Source organism: Artemia franciscana, chromosome 1, assembly GCF_032884065.1.
Source record: "Artemia franciscana chromosome 1, ASM3288406v1, whole genome shotgun sequence".
NCBI classification, from domain to species: domain Eukaryota; kingdom Metazoa; phylum Arthropoda; class Branchiopoda; order Anostraca; family Artemiidae; genus Artemia; species Artemia franciscana.
In genome coordinates, this window is record NC_088863.1 from 38,927,857 (window position 1) to 38,940,466 (window position 12,610).

A 12,610-nucleotide genomic window follows, 5' to 3' on the forward strand; every position below is an offset into this window, starting at 1 on the left:
TGTTTCTACATACTTTTGGCGTATGCTGACTGTTTGAACAGCCTGTTAGCTATTCCTCTAAGCTATCTTTTGCCATGAAAGGAGATTTTTTAAGTTAATTTTTTTGTTTTTTGAGTAAGGATGTGGCAAATCGTTATTTGTAAAAACTATACAAAGCAAAAGAAAAAGCTCTAAGATGATGAAATCAGATCAAACACAAAAGTAGAAGCTGCTGGCTATCTTTTTTTAATAACAAATTAGGATAATAGACCATTGTTCATTGTCCAATTCCAACCAATTAATCACTGAAAAATTTTAGGTTTCTGACAAATTTTTGTCAATCTTCCATTTTTTGCTGCTTGCCTCTTCAGAATTTGATGCTTGTTTTTCATTAGTAACTAGAAATGACTGCTTGTTTTTGATCTATGGTTATTGTGTCATATGCTTGCTCTCTGATTTCTAGGCTACTATCCTCTCTTGAGTCAACTATTTCAGGCAACAAGCAAGCCATCCAAAAACGCTCAAGTTTCGGAAATACATTTCCCTGGTACTGCTTTGATTGTTTGACAATTATTATTTTCTAGTCTTCTTGATTATTGTAGACCAGCAGATGACATTGTTCTTGATTAGTGATCTCTAGCTGGCCTTGAATTTGGCTATAGTTTTTGTGGTTTACTTTTAGCTGGAGTCCTTAACTAGTCATCTTAAGAAAGAATCCCTTTATTAGGCTTTTGATACATGCTTTGTCCTCTACAGTTTTTCCTTGTGGTATGTTATGTACTGTCTTTACTTCAGTTGATGTTTCATTGGGCAACATTTCATCTAAAGACGTAGCCAAATATTGGCATGTTGGGTGGACTGAAAGTCCAATGTTATTACCCTTAGTAATTGGCTGGCCATTTTTTTTTTTTTTTTTTTTTTTTTTTTTTTGGTAAAATGTAAGAGCTACTTCTTCTAATTGATTTCCCTTTATCATTTCAGCTGAGTAATAGTTGCTGCTGCTGCTCTAGATGTCTCTTACAACAGAGCCTGTTTTAGTGAATTCTTTCTAAGAAGTTATCCAATAAAAAAAAGTACTTATGATTTTTTGCTTCTTTCATAAATCCGTTGTTCATTGGAAGATTGCCCTTCTTTGTCTTCTCATAGATCTGCTGCAAAGCAGCTTGATTGTAGTTCAGAAAAGTTTCTGTATATGTGGCCTTGGTAGCTTCCAGCTCCTCTGGTTTCATATCAAGTCGGTTACACTTGGGCTCATAATCAAGAACTCCAGAAAAGCTTTGATTACTTGTCCTTTTAGCCTGATATCTACCACCCATTGAAAGGTAGTATTGCTTTGAGTTTCTTCTCAACTGTGCTCAAAGTCTGCTGGTCTTCTTGCAGTACTGCTTCATTAGTTTTGCTGGGCTAGAGCTGAAGGCTTTTTTCCAGGTATTGCTCTGCCATTTAGGGCCTATTGAATAAGAAAGACTTATTCAATAAGTATAAGGCTCTATTTATACATGCATGGTATACCTGGCGTTTTGAACAACTAATTTGCTTTCCATGACAAAACTTCACAGCTACAGATAAATAGTTCACTGCAAGATTGGTTGTTGAATCCATGCAGAGCATGTCTGCTTTCCGGCACATGATTTCAGTACCAGCTTGTATGTCTTGAAGAACTTCTATGGGTATACTTCTCCATCTATCCTCTGCTAGGCTCCCTTTGGGTAATCCAACTTTCTTTGGACAAGCATAATCACATTTTGCATGACTCCCAATAGCATGCTTGGGACCTCTTTGGAGCAGGTGTCTCAGGTTCTCAGCTGTACCTTGGTCTTCTGAGTTCTTCTTTATTGCTCCCTGAAGGCTTTTTGTAAGTTTTTGGATTGTATTATTAGGTAAAACTTTAGCATATATTCCTTTTTTGCTTTGACAAGGCAGTGGAGGTATTTTGGACATTCACAGTAATATATATATATATATATATATAGTAGGGTAACAGTCTAGAAGTACTACTCTTCTAAAGGACACATCTTAATAGAATAAAAGTAGGACCAACAGATTCCTTACTTTAGGCTCCTTTTCAATTTTAGCAATTGCTAAAATTGCTAAAATAGCCCTGTTAAATAGTCTCACATATTCTCCTAATGATATATTTCTCAATTAATTCATTCAAGTCATATTTCATGGATTCTTTGTTAAATATGGTTAACGCAGACCATATTGGGGGGCTTGTCAGAAGACTGACCATGGTATTTAGAAAGAGCATAAGGAATCTAATTGTACTGCTTTTATTTTATTAAGATGTTTCTTTCTGAAGAGTGGTACTTCTAGACTGTTACCTATACTAGGGCTATATCTGAGACCATCAGGAGACTGGAGGGAAACAAACTGCCAGAAAAGCAGCCATGATATTTTGAAAGAGCATAAAAGGTCACTATATACAAGGTTCCTTAATGGACATAGTGACATGGTGAACAAACAACTTGATTCTTTTTGTATTCTCTTTATAAATACACTGATCGATTCCCTTTCAAACACCCCTCCCCTCCCCACCTGATGGTCCTACATATAGCACAAGGAATATCTAGAAACTAAAAGAAAACAACAAAATCATTACTTTATGATATCCAAGATGTTTCTACTAATCAAATTATCATGTTTCCTTCCATTATTATACACTTTTAAAATCATTTCAAATAATATTTTTGTAAATTATGCAATCAATCACACATGAAGATAAACTAAAAACCAAAAAGAGAAACAATTTAATATAGGAATTAAAATGTATGACTGTCTTCATGTAATGAAGAAATCCATTATGAGGGCTATAAAGTGACCATCAGGTAGCAACAGGAGTGCATTTGAAAGCAAATTGATTAAACAAATTTCATGTTATACAATTTCAAATCATTTCAAATAGAATATTGTAGATTATGCACTCAACAGCTCAGAGAGATAAACTGAAAACCAAAAAAAAGATAAACAATTTAATACAGGAGTTAAAAGGTATGACTATCTTAAAGTAATGAAGGAATTCATTATTAGGGCTATTAAGTAACCATCAGGTAGGGAGTTGGGCACATTTTCCAAGTAAATTGATTAGATAGTTTGGAAAGAGCATACACAAAGAAATTCATTACTATGTTCACCTTGTTCCTATGTCAGTTATGGAATATTGTATATATATACCACACTTATAATGAATCAAAAATGACACTGATTTTACTTATTTAACAGGTTTCCTTTAGAAGCAGTTAATCTCTGCAAGTTCACTAGAAGAGATTCTCCAAAAAAATATGTGATAGAAATTTTCTGCATAGGCTATTATAAAGTAGGCAACTACTATTTTGTATTTACAGACTAGTATTTATTGTGAAGTTTAGTATACATCCTAGGGTTTTATGAGGCCCCACTAGGGGATGGGAGAAATTTCTTGCTGTAAATAAATCACATTTAGAAAGAATGCTAAGTATAGAATTAAATAGGACACTCTTTTGTTATTATAGGATAGTGTTTCCTCCAAAAGAAGAATTTTTTACCAGCTTTGCACATCATCATTAACATACAAAGTTGTTAATCTGATTGCAGGGCATTCTTTACTGTCATAGTCACAGCTATTTAGACATAGCCAATATTTATATGGCCTACATCAAGACAATTATTTCTCTAAGCTTTGTAGCAATAAAGTTGAGTTCCTTTTCTGTTTGTGCTTAAATGGATAATTTGTTTTCTGATGGACCTATATAGCCTATACTGAAAATATTAAAACATTCTTTTTTACTTTTCATTTTAAAAGCAATCTATGTTCAAATTAGAATTATTTGCTTAATTGGATAGTTAGATGCAAATGCCACTTAACAGAAGAACATGCATCAGTCTCTAAAGGAGCCAAATTAAAAACTGTTTATTGTCAATTACATAATTTAAATACTTCTTCTAAGAATAGACATGGTGATCTTTGAAAATTTTAACTTGTCTCATTAAGAAACCAACATTTGTGACCATTCCTAGTAACTAAATTATTTTGAATGAAATGAACTAACCAGGAATTTCCTTTAGAAAGGAATTCAATTTTAAATAAAACATAAAACATGAGAGATAGACAGAACTATTATTAGTGCTTCTATTAAAAACTCAAAGCTGCAGCAAGTTGCATAAAGCCAATATGGCTGTACACATTTTTGTTTGACCCTGTGTGGATGGCCAAAAGCCAAAACTTGTCAATCTTTCACCATTATCAGTAAAAGATTGTCTAGGAATCTTATCTTTTTTTTTCACTATAGGCCTAAAAAGTGGCATCAGACCTATTTTTGTGCAGATTAGTGTTGGACATATAAACATGCAAACAAGTAACTAAAACTATGGATATTCATAGTTTTGAATACCCATAGTTTGAATTACTAGGGCTTTTCAGAAGGATGCATGTTAGGAAAACAATTCTTGCTTCATAATTTACAGAAAAATTATAGTTAATATATCTTGAAGGCACCAACTGCCCATCCCTAATTTTCGAATATGTAATCCAAATTATACATTTTTTATGCATTACTCTTGTTTCAGCTTAATACCCATAAATTGATTGAACACTGACAAAATCAAGAAACATAAAAACAGAAGGGACAAACAAGAGGAATGTTAATGGCTTAAAGCCAAAGGGCAAATTTTAATACATTTATAAATTTTTTATTCAATTTTATTATGATGAATAAATGCCTGTGGATTATATAACTTTCACAAAATAGAAGATGAATCAAATAGTAAGTTTTTAACCAATATTTTAATCCTTTTCTATAGCTATAGATTAGGGGAAAATTTAGGTTATCATCATATGAATAAATCATATCACATACTCTTTAAGGATCCACAAAGAATCTAAAAGTCAATATCTAAGTAGCCTAAAGTGATGATTAGTCTTAGGCCTACATTCAGAAAGACCATAGAAAGGCAATTAATAGTAGGCCTATGTTCACCTAATTTGTAGCTCAGTTATGGAAAGATATACAAATTTAGCCTTTCCTTTGAAGTGATCAACATCTAAAAAATTACTGAAAAAGATCCTGAAAAATGTTTAATATATATTTTCTACATAGGCTATTATAAAGTAGGCAAACTATAACTTTATAATTTTGATGTTTTCCTGCAAAGTTTATTATAGCCTATAGCCTAATTTGGGGGTATGTCAGTTCCAATTAAAGCATGGGAAAAAATTCTTACTATAGGAAGGGCCATATTAGGAAAGATGGTAAAATTCTATTTAATTGACTTCTTGCTATCTCAGAAAGGGTTTAGGTTAGGAAAATGAAACTTTGAGGGATGGGTCTACAGGCTAAAGTATGTCCTGGGAAGGTATTTTAAAGTACCCACCTCTACTTCTTCTCTGTCTTGAGGGCCCTGAAATTTGCCTACATAACAGGTCTATACCTATTGATATTTTGACAAAACAACATTTTACCTTAATTTTCAGTTACCAGTTGTTTATTATCTGCCTTTAGTTCTGAAAATGTAATTCTTGTTATTTGAGTAGGATTTTGAGCCATATCAATGTTTTTATTTCAAAATTTAGGAAATGTATTTGCCTATCTTTAAAGCGTTATAAATTGGGACTGAGCAAAGTTATGAAGCTGAAAAAAAAATTGTTGTACTTCAATTAAGCAGAAGATCTATTTTGCAAGATTTCACATCTATAACACACATATTTTTAAAGGTCATCAAAGGTCAGGGCCCTCTAGAGGGAGGAGTGGAGGTAGTTGCTTCAAAATATGTTCCAGGGACATGCTTTAGTCTGTAGATTCATCCCCAAAAGTTTCATTTTCCTAACCTAAACCCTTTCTGAGATAGCAAGAAGTCAATTAAATATAATTTTACCAGAAATATTTCTAAACAGAGATTCAATTGTGCTAGGCTAACTCTTTTGTCATTAGCCAATGTGTTAGTGTTTGCTTCAACAGAATAATCTTCTAGCAGCTCAGTATATAACTATTTACATGGTTACTGTCTGTTCAAAAGGGAGGGCACTGTCCACTATTGTGGTTACAGTTATTTAGCCCTACCCTAACTAACATTCACATAGTCAAGCCTATGTCACAACATACATCTCTGTAAGCTTTGTAGCCATCAATTCAAGTTCCTTTTCTGTTTGTGGCCCAATAAACACTTCATTTTCTGATGGATCTACGAAGCCTACGCTGGAAACTTCACGATATTCTCTTTTATTTTCCATTTTCAAAGCAATCTCGTATTTAAATTTAAATTATTTGCTTAATGTAACTATTCTGTGCTGTGTTGCCAAAAAAGGAAACAATACGTTTTAGTTCGAAAGATGAGACTCTGGACAGGTTGAATCACAAATTAGTTTTCATTTGGCTCATTAGGAAAATCCTATTTTTCACTATTCCTATGTCAATAAATTTTAGAGAGCAATCAAATTAACTAATGATGAAAAATCTCAATAAATTGACACATTCATTTTTAATGATCAATAAATTAAAACACGCAATATGAAAGCTAGATGAAACCCCCCCCCCTAGTGACTTATCACTATTTCTAGTGATTTTTTATGTTGCCTAGTGAATTTTTTCTGACTAGTGATTCTTGTTCTAAGAATAATGATTTCCCACTAAATATAGTGATTTTTCACATTATGGCACACACATTTATATAATTTTCAAACTGAAAAAAAGAAATCATTGAAAAAGAATATAGGACTTAATGATTTTTATGATGGATTAATAATATAACTACGTGGATGAAACTGATCGCATTTCGATGATTTAAACCAGTTGGGAGTAAGGGGTAGGGGTTATCTATTCTGGGAATCCTTTAATATTCTTATTCTTTACTTTTGAAAGCTAATAGAAACTCCAATAATTTTTCAAACTCTCTTAAATTTAAATTCTTCTCAAATTCTATTCTTTGATTTTTTGGATTTATGTGCCAATATATCCTACAGTTTGTGTTAACGAACTACAAAACGGAGCAACAGTAGTAACTGAAACTAAAAATGAATTTCTGATATCAGTTGATATATCATTGGCTTATTATGTTGATTCAAGATATATAAGATTCATTAAGCTTAGTATTACCCATAAGAGGCTAAGAAACTGCGAAAATTTTTCTGATTTTTGAAAGAAGGAGGAAACATCCACTAAAAGTTAAAAGATTTTAATTAAAACCAAACCATTAGATTGGCGTACCAGATAAGCCAACTATGGAGGTTTCAAGTCCCTATGTGCAAAAGTGTTGAATTTTGTATTATTTGCTAAATGAAAAACCACGTATGAGCGTTAATTTTGTTGTTTCTTTTCCAAGGGACGATCATATCGAACCAAAGGTCCTAGACCTTTGAAAGAGGCCTCATTTGAACAGAAATTTAAAATTTCTGGTGTCTCTTTTATTTGTTCAAAATTTGAATAAAAAACCAATAAAAAAAAACACACATAATACCAATAATAATGAAGATCCTAGAAGCGAAGTCGTTAAGGACCATAACAAAAAAATTGAAAATGAAGAGGAGTGAAAAAAAAGAAAAGAGAAAACATGGGTAATTAAAGCAAATTGAATAAACATTTAGAGAATTATATATAAACATTTTAGTACATTGTTATATAGTGTGCGAAAACTTGTGGATAGCTCGACACTGGAGGGTATTAAATGCCATTGAAGTATAGATTTATAAATGGGGAATCGTTGGGCGGAACTAGAGACACGCTTGGGGACAATGAAGGAAGCGGTTGGATTAATGGAAACAATGGCCTTCAGTATTATTACTATTAAAATACGATAATAAGTGGGGAGGAAGATTTTTATGGTAAGCGTAGTTGTGCAAGGGATAGATTAAATTTTTTGATGATATGTTCAAAAGGGATAATACCAAAATCGGGGTACACGTCCTGGGTGGGATATAGTCGGGGTAACCAAAAAACTTCTTTGACGGCACGGTTTTGGGCAGATTTTCGTTTATTGATAACTGAAGGATAAAAATTGCCCCAAACAGATCCGCAGTACGAGATATATGGGTAAATCAAAAGGTAATAAAGGGCGACAAGGATATCGGGAGGAAGAAAATAATTCACACGATTAATCATACTTACCTGTCGCAAGATTATGGCTCTGATATAGGACACATGTGTTGTAAATGATAGGGAGGAGTCTATGTGGACACCAAGAAACTTGGCAACTTCGACCTGCGGGAGGAGATTGGTAGAATATTTTAGGCCAAGTGCTTGCTGAGCTTCATTTTGTTTGTAAGGGGTTCGAAATAATACAACATGACTTTTCTTGCTGTTAATGGTCATGCAGTTAACGAGACACCACTCCTGTACTCTATTTAGAAGGGTTTGAGTAGAGGTGACGACCGATGCTAAATTAGGACCGGTGATGAAAAAGTTGCTATCGTCAGCAAAAAGTACTGGGTACACTGATGGACCCAGGTCCATAACCAAATCATTAATATAAAGGAGAAAAAGTATTGGACCAAGAACAGAGCCCTGTGGGACGCCCCTCCGGACAAGTAGGGGATGTGAAGTCACCCCGCCCAGACTCACACTCTGTACTCTATCAGAGAGATAAGAGCCGAACCATGAGAAAGGAACTCTACGAATCCCTAGGTTGTTGAGTTTACTTAATAAAACACTGTGATCAACCATGTCAAAGGCTTTTGAAAAATCCAGAAATAAACCCAATACAGTATTTTTAAGGTCAAGTTGGGAACGTATAAACTGTGTGGCGTCTATTAAGGCATGAGCAGTTGAAAATTTGGCACGGAAGCCATATCGATGAGGAGAAATGAACGAATCTGAAGAATGAATCCCAAATAAAAAGGGAGAAAGACGTCGGAATATAATTCTCTCGAGCACTTTAGATATAACTGGGAGAAGTGAGATTGGACGATAATTGCTTATCTCAGACAGATTGCCCTTTTTATGAATCGGGATAACAATTGTTGATTTAAATATTACTGGAAAGACTCCATTGGTCATAGACAGGTTTGTTATGTGCACAATGGGTTCACAAACATAGGAAGATACGGTCCTAAGAAGCTTATTACTTATGCCAAAGAAGTCAAGTGTACTAGTATTAGAGAGAGGTTCGATAACTTGAAGCACCTCTTTACGATCAGTTGGAGAGAAAAACATGAATCTGGGATTCTTGATAGGGTGTACTGACTGGGAGAAGGAACAGGAGTTAGCATTTGGAATATTAGTTAAATAATTATTAAAAGCATCCGGTACTGAAATTGGGTCAATTAATCTGCCACTGATGTCCTTAAGGTTAATAGGTACAGATCTTGAATTCCTTTTTTTTGAAAGAAGGTAGTTTTTCGGTTTGATTTGTTTGATTTACAGACTGGAAAGGTTGAACTAATAAGATCACTCAATCCCTGTGTATAACTATTTGTGGCTGAATTAACATCCTGACAATCCAAACCTTGGACCAGTCGAAGAATTTCAAACAATCCGTGAACCGGTTCATATTCACAGTATTATAGATTCTATTAGACGTAAGGGTATTTTTTTCTAGAGGGTTGAGTAGCTGGTAGGGAGGGTAGGAAAAGATAGATTGGAAAGTGATCTGACAGGTCAGAAAATATTATTTTGGAGGACAAGTGGTTTCCCAGGGAAGCGGATACAAAAATGTTGTCAATTACAGTAGCTGTAGACCTCATAGGATCAACTTTAGTAGGAAAAAGAATTGTGGGAAGAAGACAACTTGAGGTAAATGTTTCAAAGAAGGTATCACAATCATTGTTATTGCTAACATTTAATAAATTGCAATTTAAGTCCCCAAAAACTATTGCCTGCTTTTGTGGTAAATTAATAAAACTAGAAAAATCATCAAACAAATTACAAAAGAAAGGTGTCGGAATGAGGGTGGTTTATAAAATAATGAAAAAATAAAAGAATTCCCGACCACACTTATGTCGACGATTATTGAATAAATGCATCTATTATTTATAGGTTGCGAAATAGGATTCACAGTCTTATAGCCATTTGAATTTTAGACTTGACCGGATGTAAAGAGAAATGTCGCCAGAGGACTTGGTTAATTTTCTTTCAATATGAATAGCTTGAAAGCCAGGGAGAGAAAATTCATTAGTATCATCAATTTATGAAAGCCACGTCTCCGTTATTCCAATTACTTCGAAAGGGCAGTAACCATTGATTAAAATTAAATCTTTAAAACTAGCCCACTTATCCCATATGCTTCTGATGTTAAAGCAAATTACATTAAGTTTGGTCTCTTCCATTAGCTCAGGCTTCACATTTCTCACAAAATCAAAAGTTTCGAGATTTTCACAGTTAATTTGGTTTAAAGGGCTATCGAAGCTAGCTAAGGGGTTGGTGGGCAAATTATTTTGGTCATCGTAATAGTTAAAAACAACATTATTGCACAGTGATAAAATCGTGAGAAACGTAAAATCTTGTATAGTACTTGTATAGTCCAATTCATTCATTTAAGGTTTGGGGTTTTCTTTCTGCTGTTAACAATATCACGTTGACTAGGGCACCGTAGGCTATAAGAAACATGAGATCCATCACAGTTAGCGCATTTGGGCTGCATTTGACACGGCGATTCACGTGTTGCCTCATGAGGACCAGCACATCGAGAGCATTTCGGGAAAGAACTTTCGCACGCCACCTGTAGGTGGTTGGGTGAACGGCACTTGTTACAGCATCGTGGAAGATCATGAAAAACAGATACTCGAATTGATTCATACTCAATCCGAATACCATCTTTCAAAGCATGGTCGAGTGACCTGGTATCTGTAATACAGAGCTTTACATAATTCGAGTTGCCAAGACGAGTAGCATCAGTGATCCCCCAGGGACCTCCTTAAACAAAGCGAGTTCAAAATCACTTTCAATGCCTTTAACTAAACCATAGTACTTTTTGGATTTCATTTTCACGATTGAGGGTAGGACAGATTGGGACGAGACACAGAACTCCGGGGCAGCGGTTTTATCAATGGACACACTCATCTTGTCACCAACAGGTCAACCGACAGAATCGATTCATGACCTCAAACTTGTTCCAGAGCTTATCTGCGTTTCGCAGGATTGCTCAGATCAGGCGGAACCTTGGAGACAATCACAGTGGCATGATTTTCATCGTTGTGAGACGAAAGGGATGGGAAATTGGTTTCGTAAGACACCATTTTAGAACACATAGCTTTTAACATCTGTTCACGGGTATTTACTTTCACAGCTAGTCTAGAATATGCTACCGCTGCTATACAGGGGACTTCAGTAGGTACACGAGTGACGTAGCAAGGAATATCCAAATCGTCATTATCACACTTACGTAGTAGATCGAGAATATTCTTAACATTATTTATAACCTTAGCACCAATACGCTTTGTTGGCTGGATATCATTGTTAACTGTATTCCAAAATTCCAGCTTAGAAGAAGAAATGACTGATCCGTCAAAAAAAATCAACGGCACACTTAATTATCACTTCCTCATCTATTCCAGATTCGAAATTAGTCAGTATGAAATTTAGCAGGGGCGAGTAAACCAGTTTCCTGTCACTCCGATCGCATGCTACCGCTGTCTGCATCAGAAATAATTCACATAATTCAATAAAAATACGCACCTCCAATTCTCGATACAAGTTTAAACTAAGTTTAAACTTAAACAAGAAGATCAGATAACTAATGTCTTTTCGCCCAAATATTTTTTGATCAAAAGTTTAAAATATTCATTTTGTTTAGCATAGTAGAGAAGTTACAAAACTGTGCCTTTAGATTCAACATAGCCCAACCGGCCCCTGAGGATAGGTCTGAGGATGAAAGTATACTAAAGATAATTTGCAAAGTACAATGTGGGATCTATGTTAACCAGCTTCATAACTACAAAGACAAATAACGGATGACAGAATGCATTGGACTTGTATAACTTGGGCTATATATTTCCACTTAAGGGGGGCGGGGGTAAGGTTAGATTAAGTTAGGTTACTTTACCCCTAGACCCCCCTAATGTGCAAATATATAGCCCACATTATATTATTATATAAACTAAAGTATTACATTTTCATCATGTTTTGCTATATTTCATTAGGATTAACATAACTTCCCTTCTTGGCTGTGTTTCGTATAACTAATAAGTGCATTTTTTTTTTATTAAAGAAGCAATAAAACCGATGCTTATCGAAATTTGTGAGGGGTAGGATAAAATTCTTCCATGGAAATAAAAAAGCCATTTTCAAACTTGTCGCTGGTGTCCCAGTAATTATACTAGCTCAACTAGAGTAAAAAGAAAATAGTTTCTATATTTTTTGGGAAGAAAACTGGGGTTTCGAATCGACAAGGAAAAACAAGTTTAAAAGAAAAAGCAAATATTTCAATTTGAACCAGTTCCAGAAAATACAGGATAGAATCCTGTATTTTCTGGATAGAATCCAGGGAAAATCTTAGTTTGTCTATTTTTTTTTTTTTAAAGTACTTTTAAGAAAGACATTTTTCTATTTAATAGCCTAAGTATTAAAAATTATTAAAGAATTAAAAATCTCATGGGTATGGAATTCTAAGTTATTGTACTTAGCACGAAATTTCACTATGTCCGAAGTACATTCCCTCAGTTCAAACAAAATATCAAAATGATATATGATAACGATATTAATCATTAGTTCTCTCCGAACTGCTTAAA

The 12,610-nt window shown here is 34.3% G+C and overlaps 1 protein-coding gene across 2 annotated transcripts in view; it reads right to left on the reverse strand.

Moving 5' to 3' along the window:
- Positions 1–6,233, reverse strand: part of LOC136029322 (uncharacterized) — a 33,576-nt gene extending 27,343 nt beyond the window's left edge. The window contains exon 1 of one of the 2 annotated variants that reach the window (XM_065707596.1): positions 6,057–6,233. In XM_065707596.1, coding sequence (XP_065563668.1) covers positions 6,057–6,184 — 128 coding nt within the window. In that variant the 5' untranslated portion in view covers positions 6,185–6,233. Of the gene's footprint in view, positions 1–5,416; positions 5,440–6,056 lie in introns of those variants that run through there. The other variant, XM_065707605.1, reaches the window with a different exon arrangement.
- Positions 6,234–12,610: the final 6,377 nt, after the last annotated feature.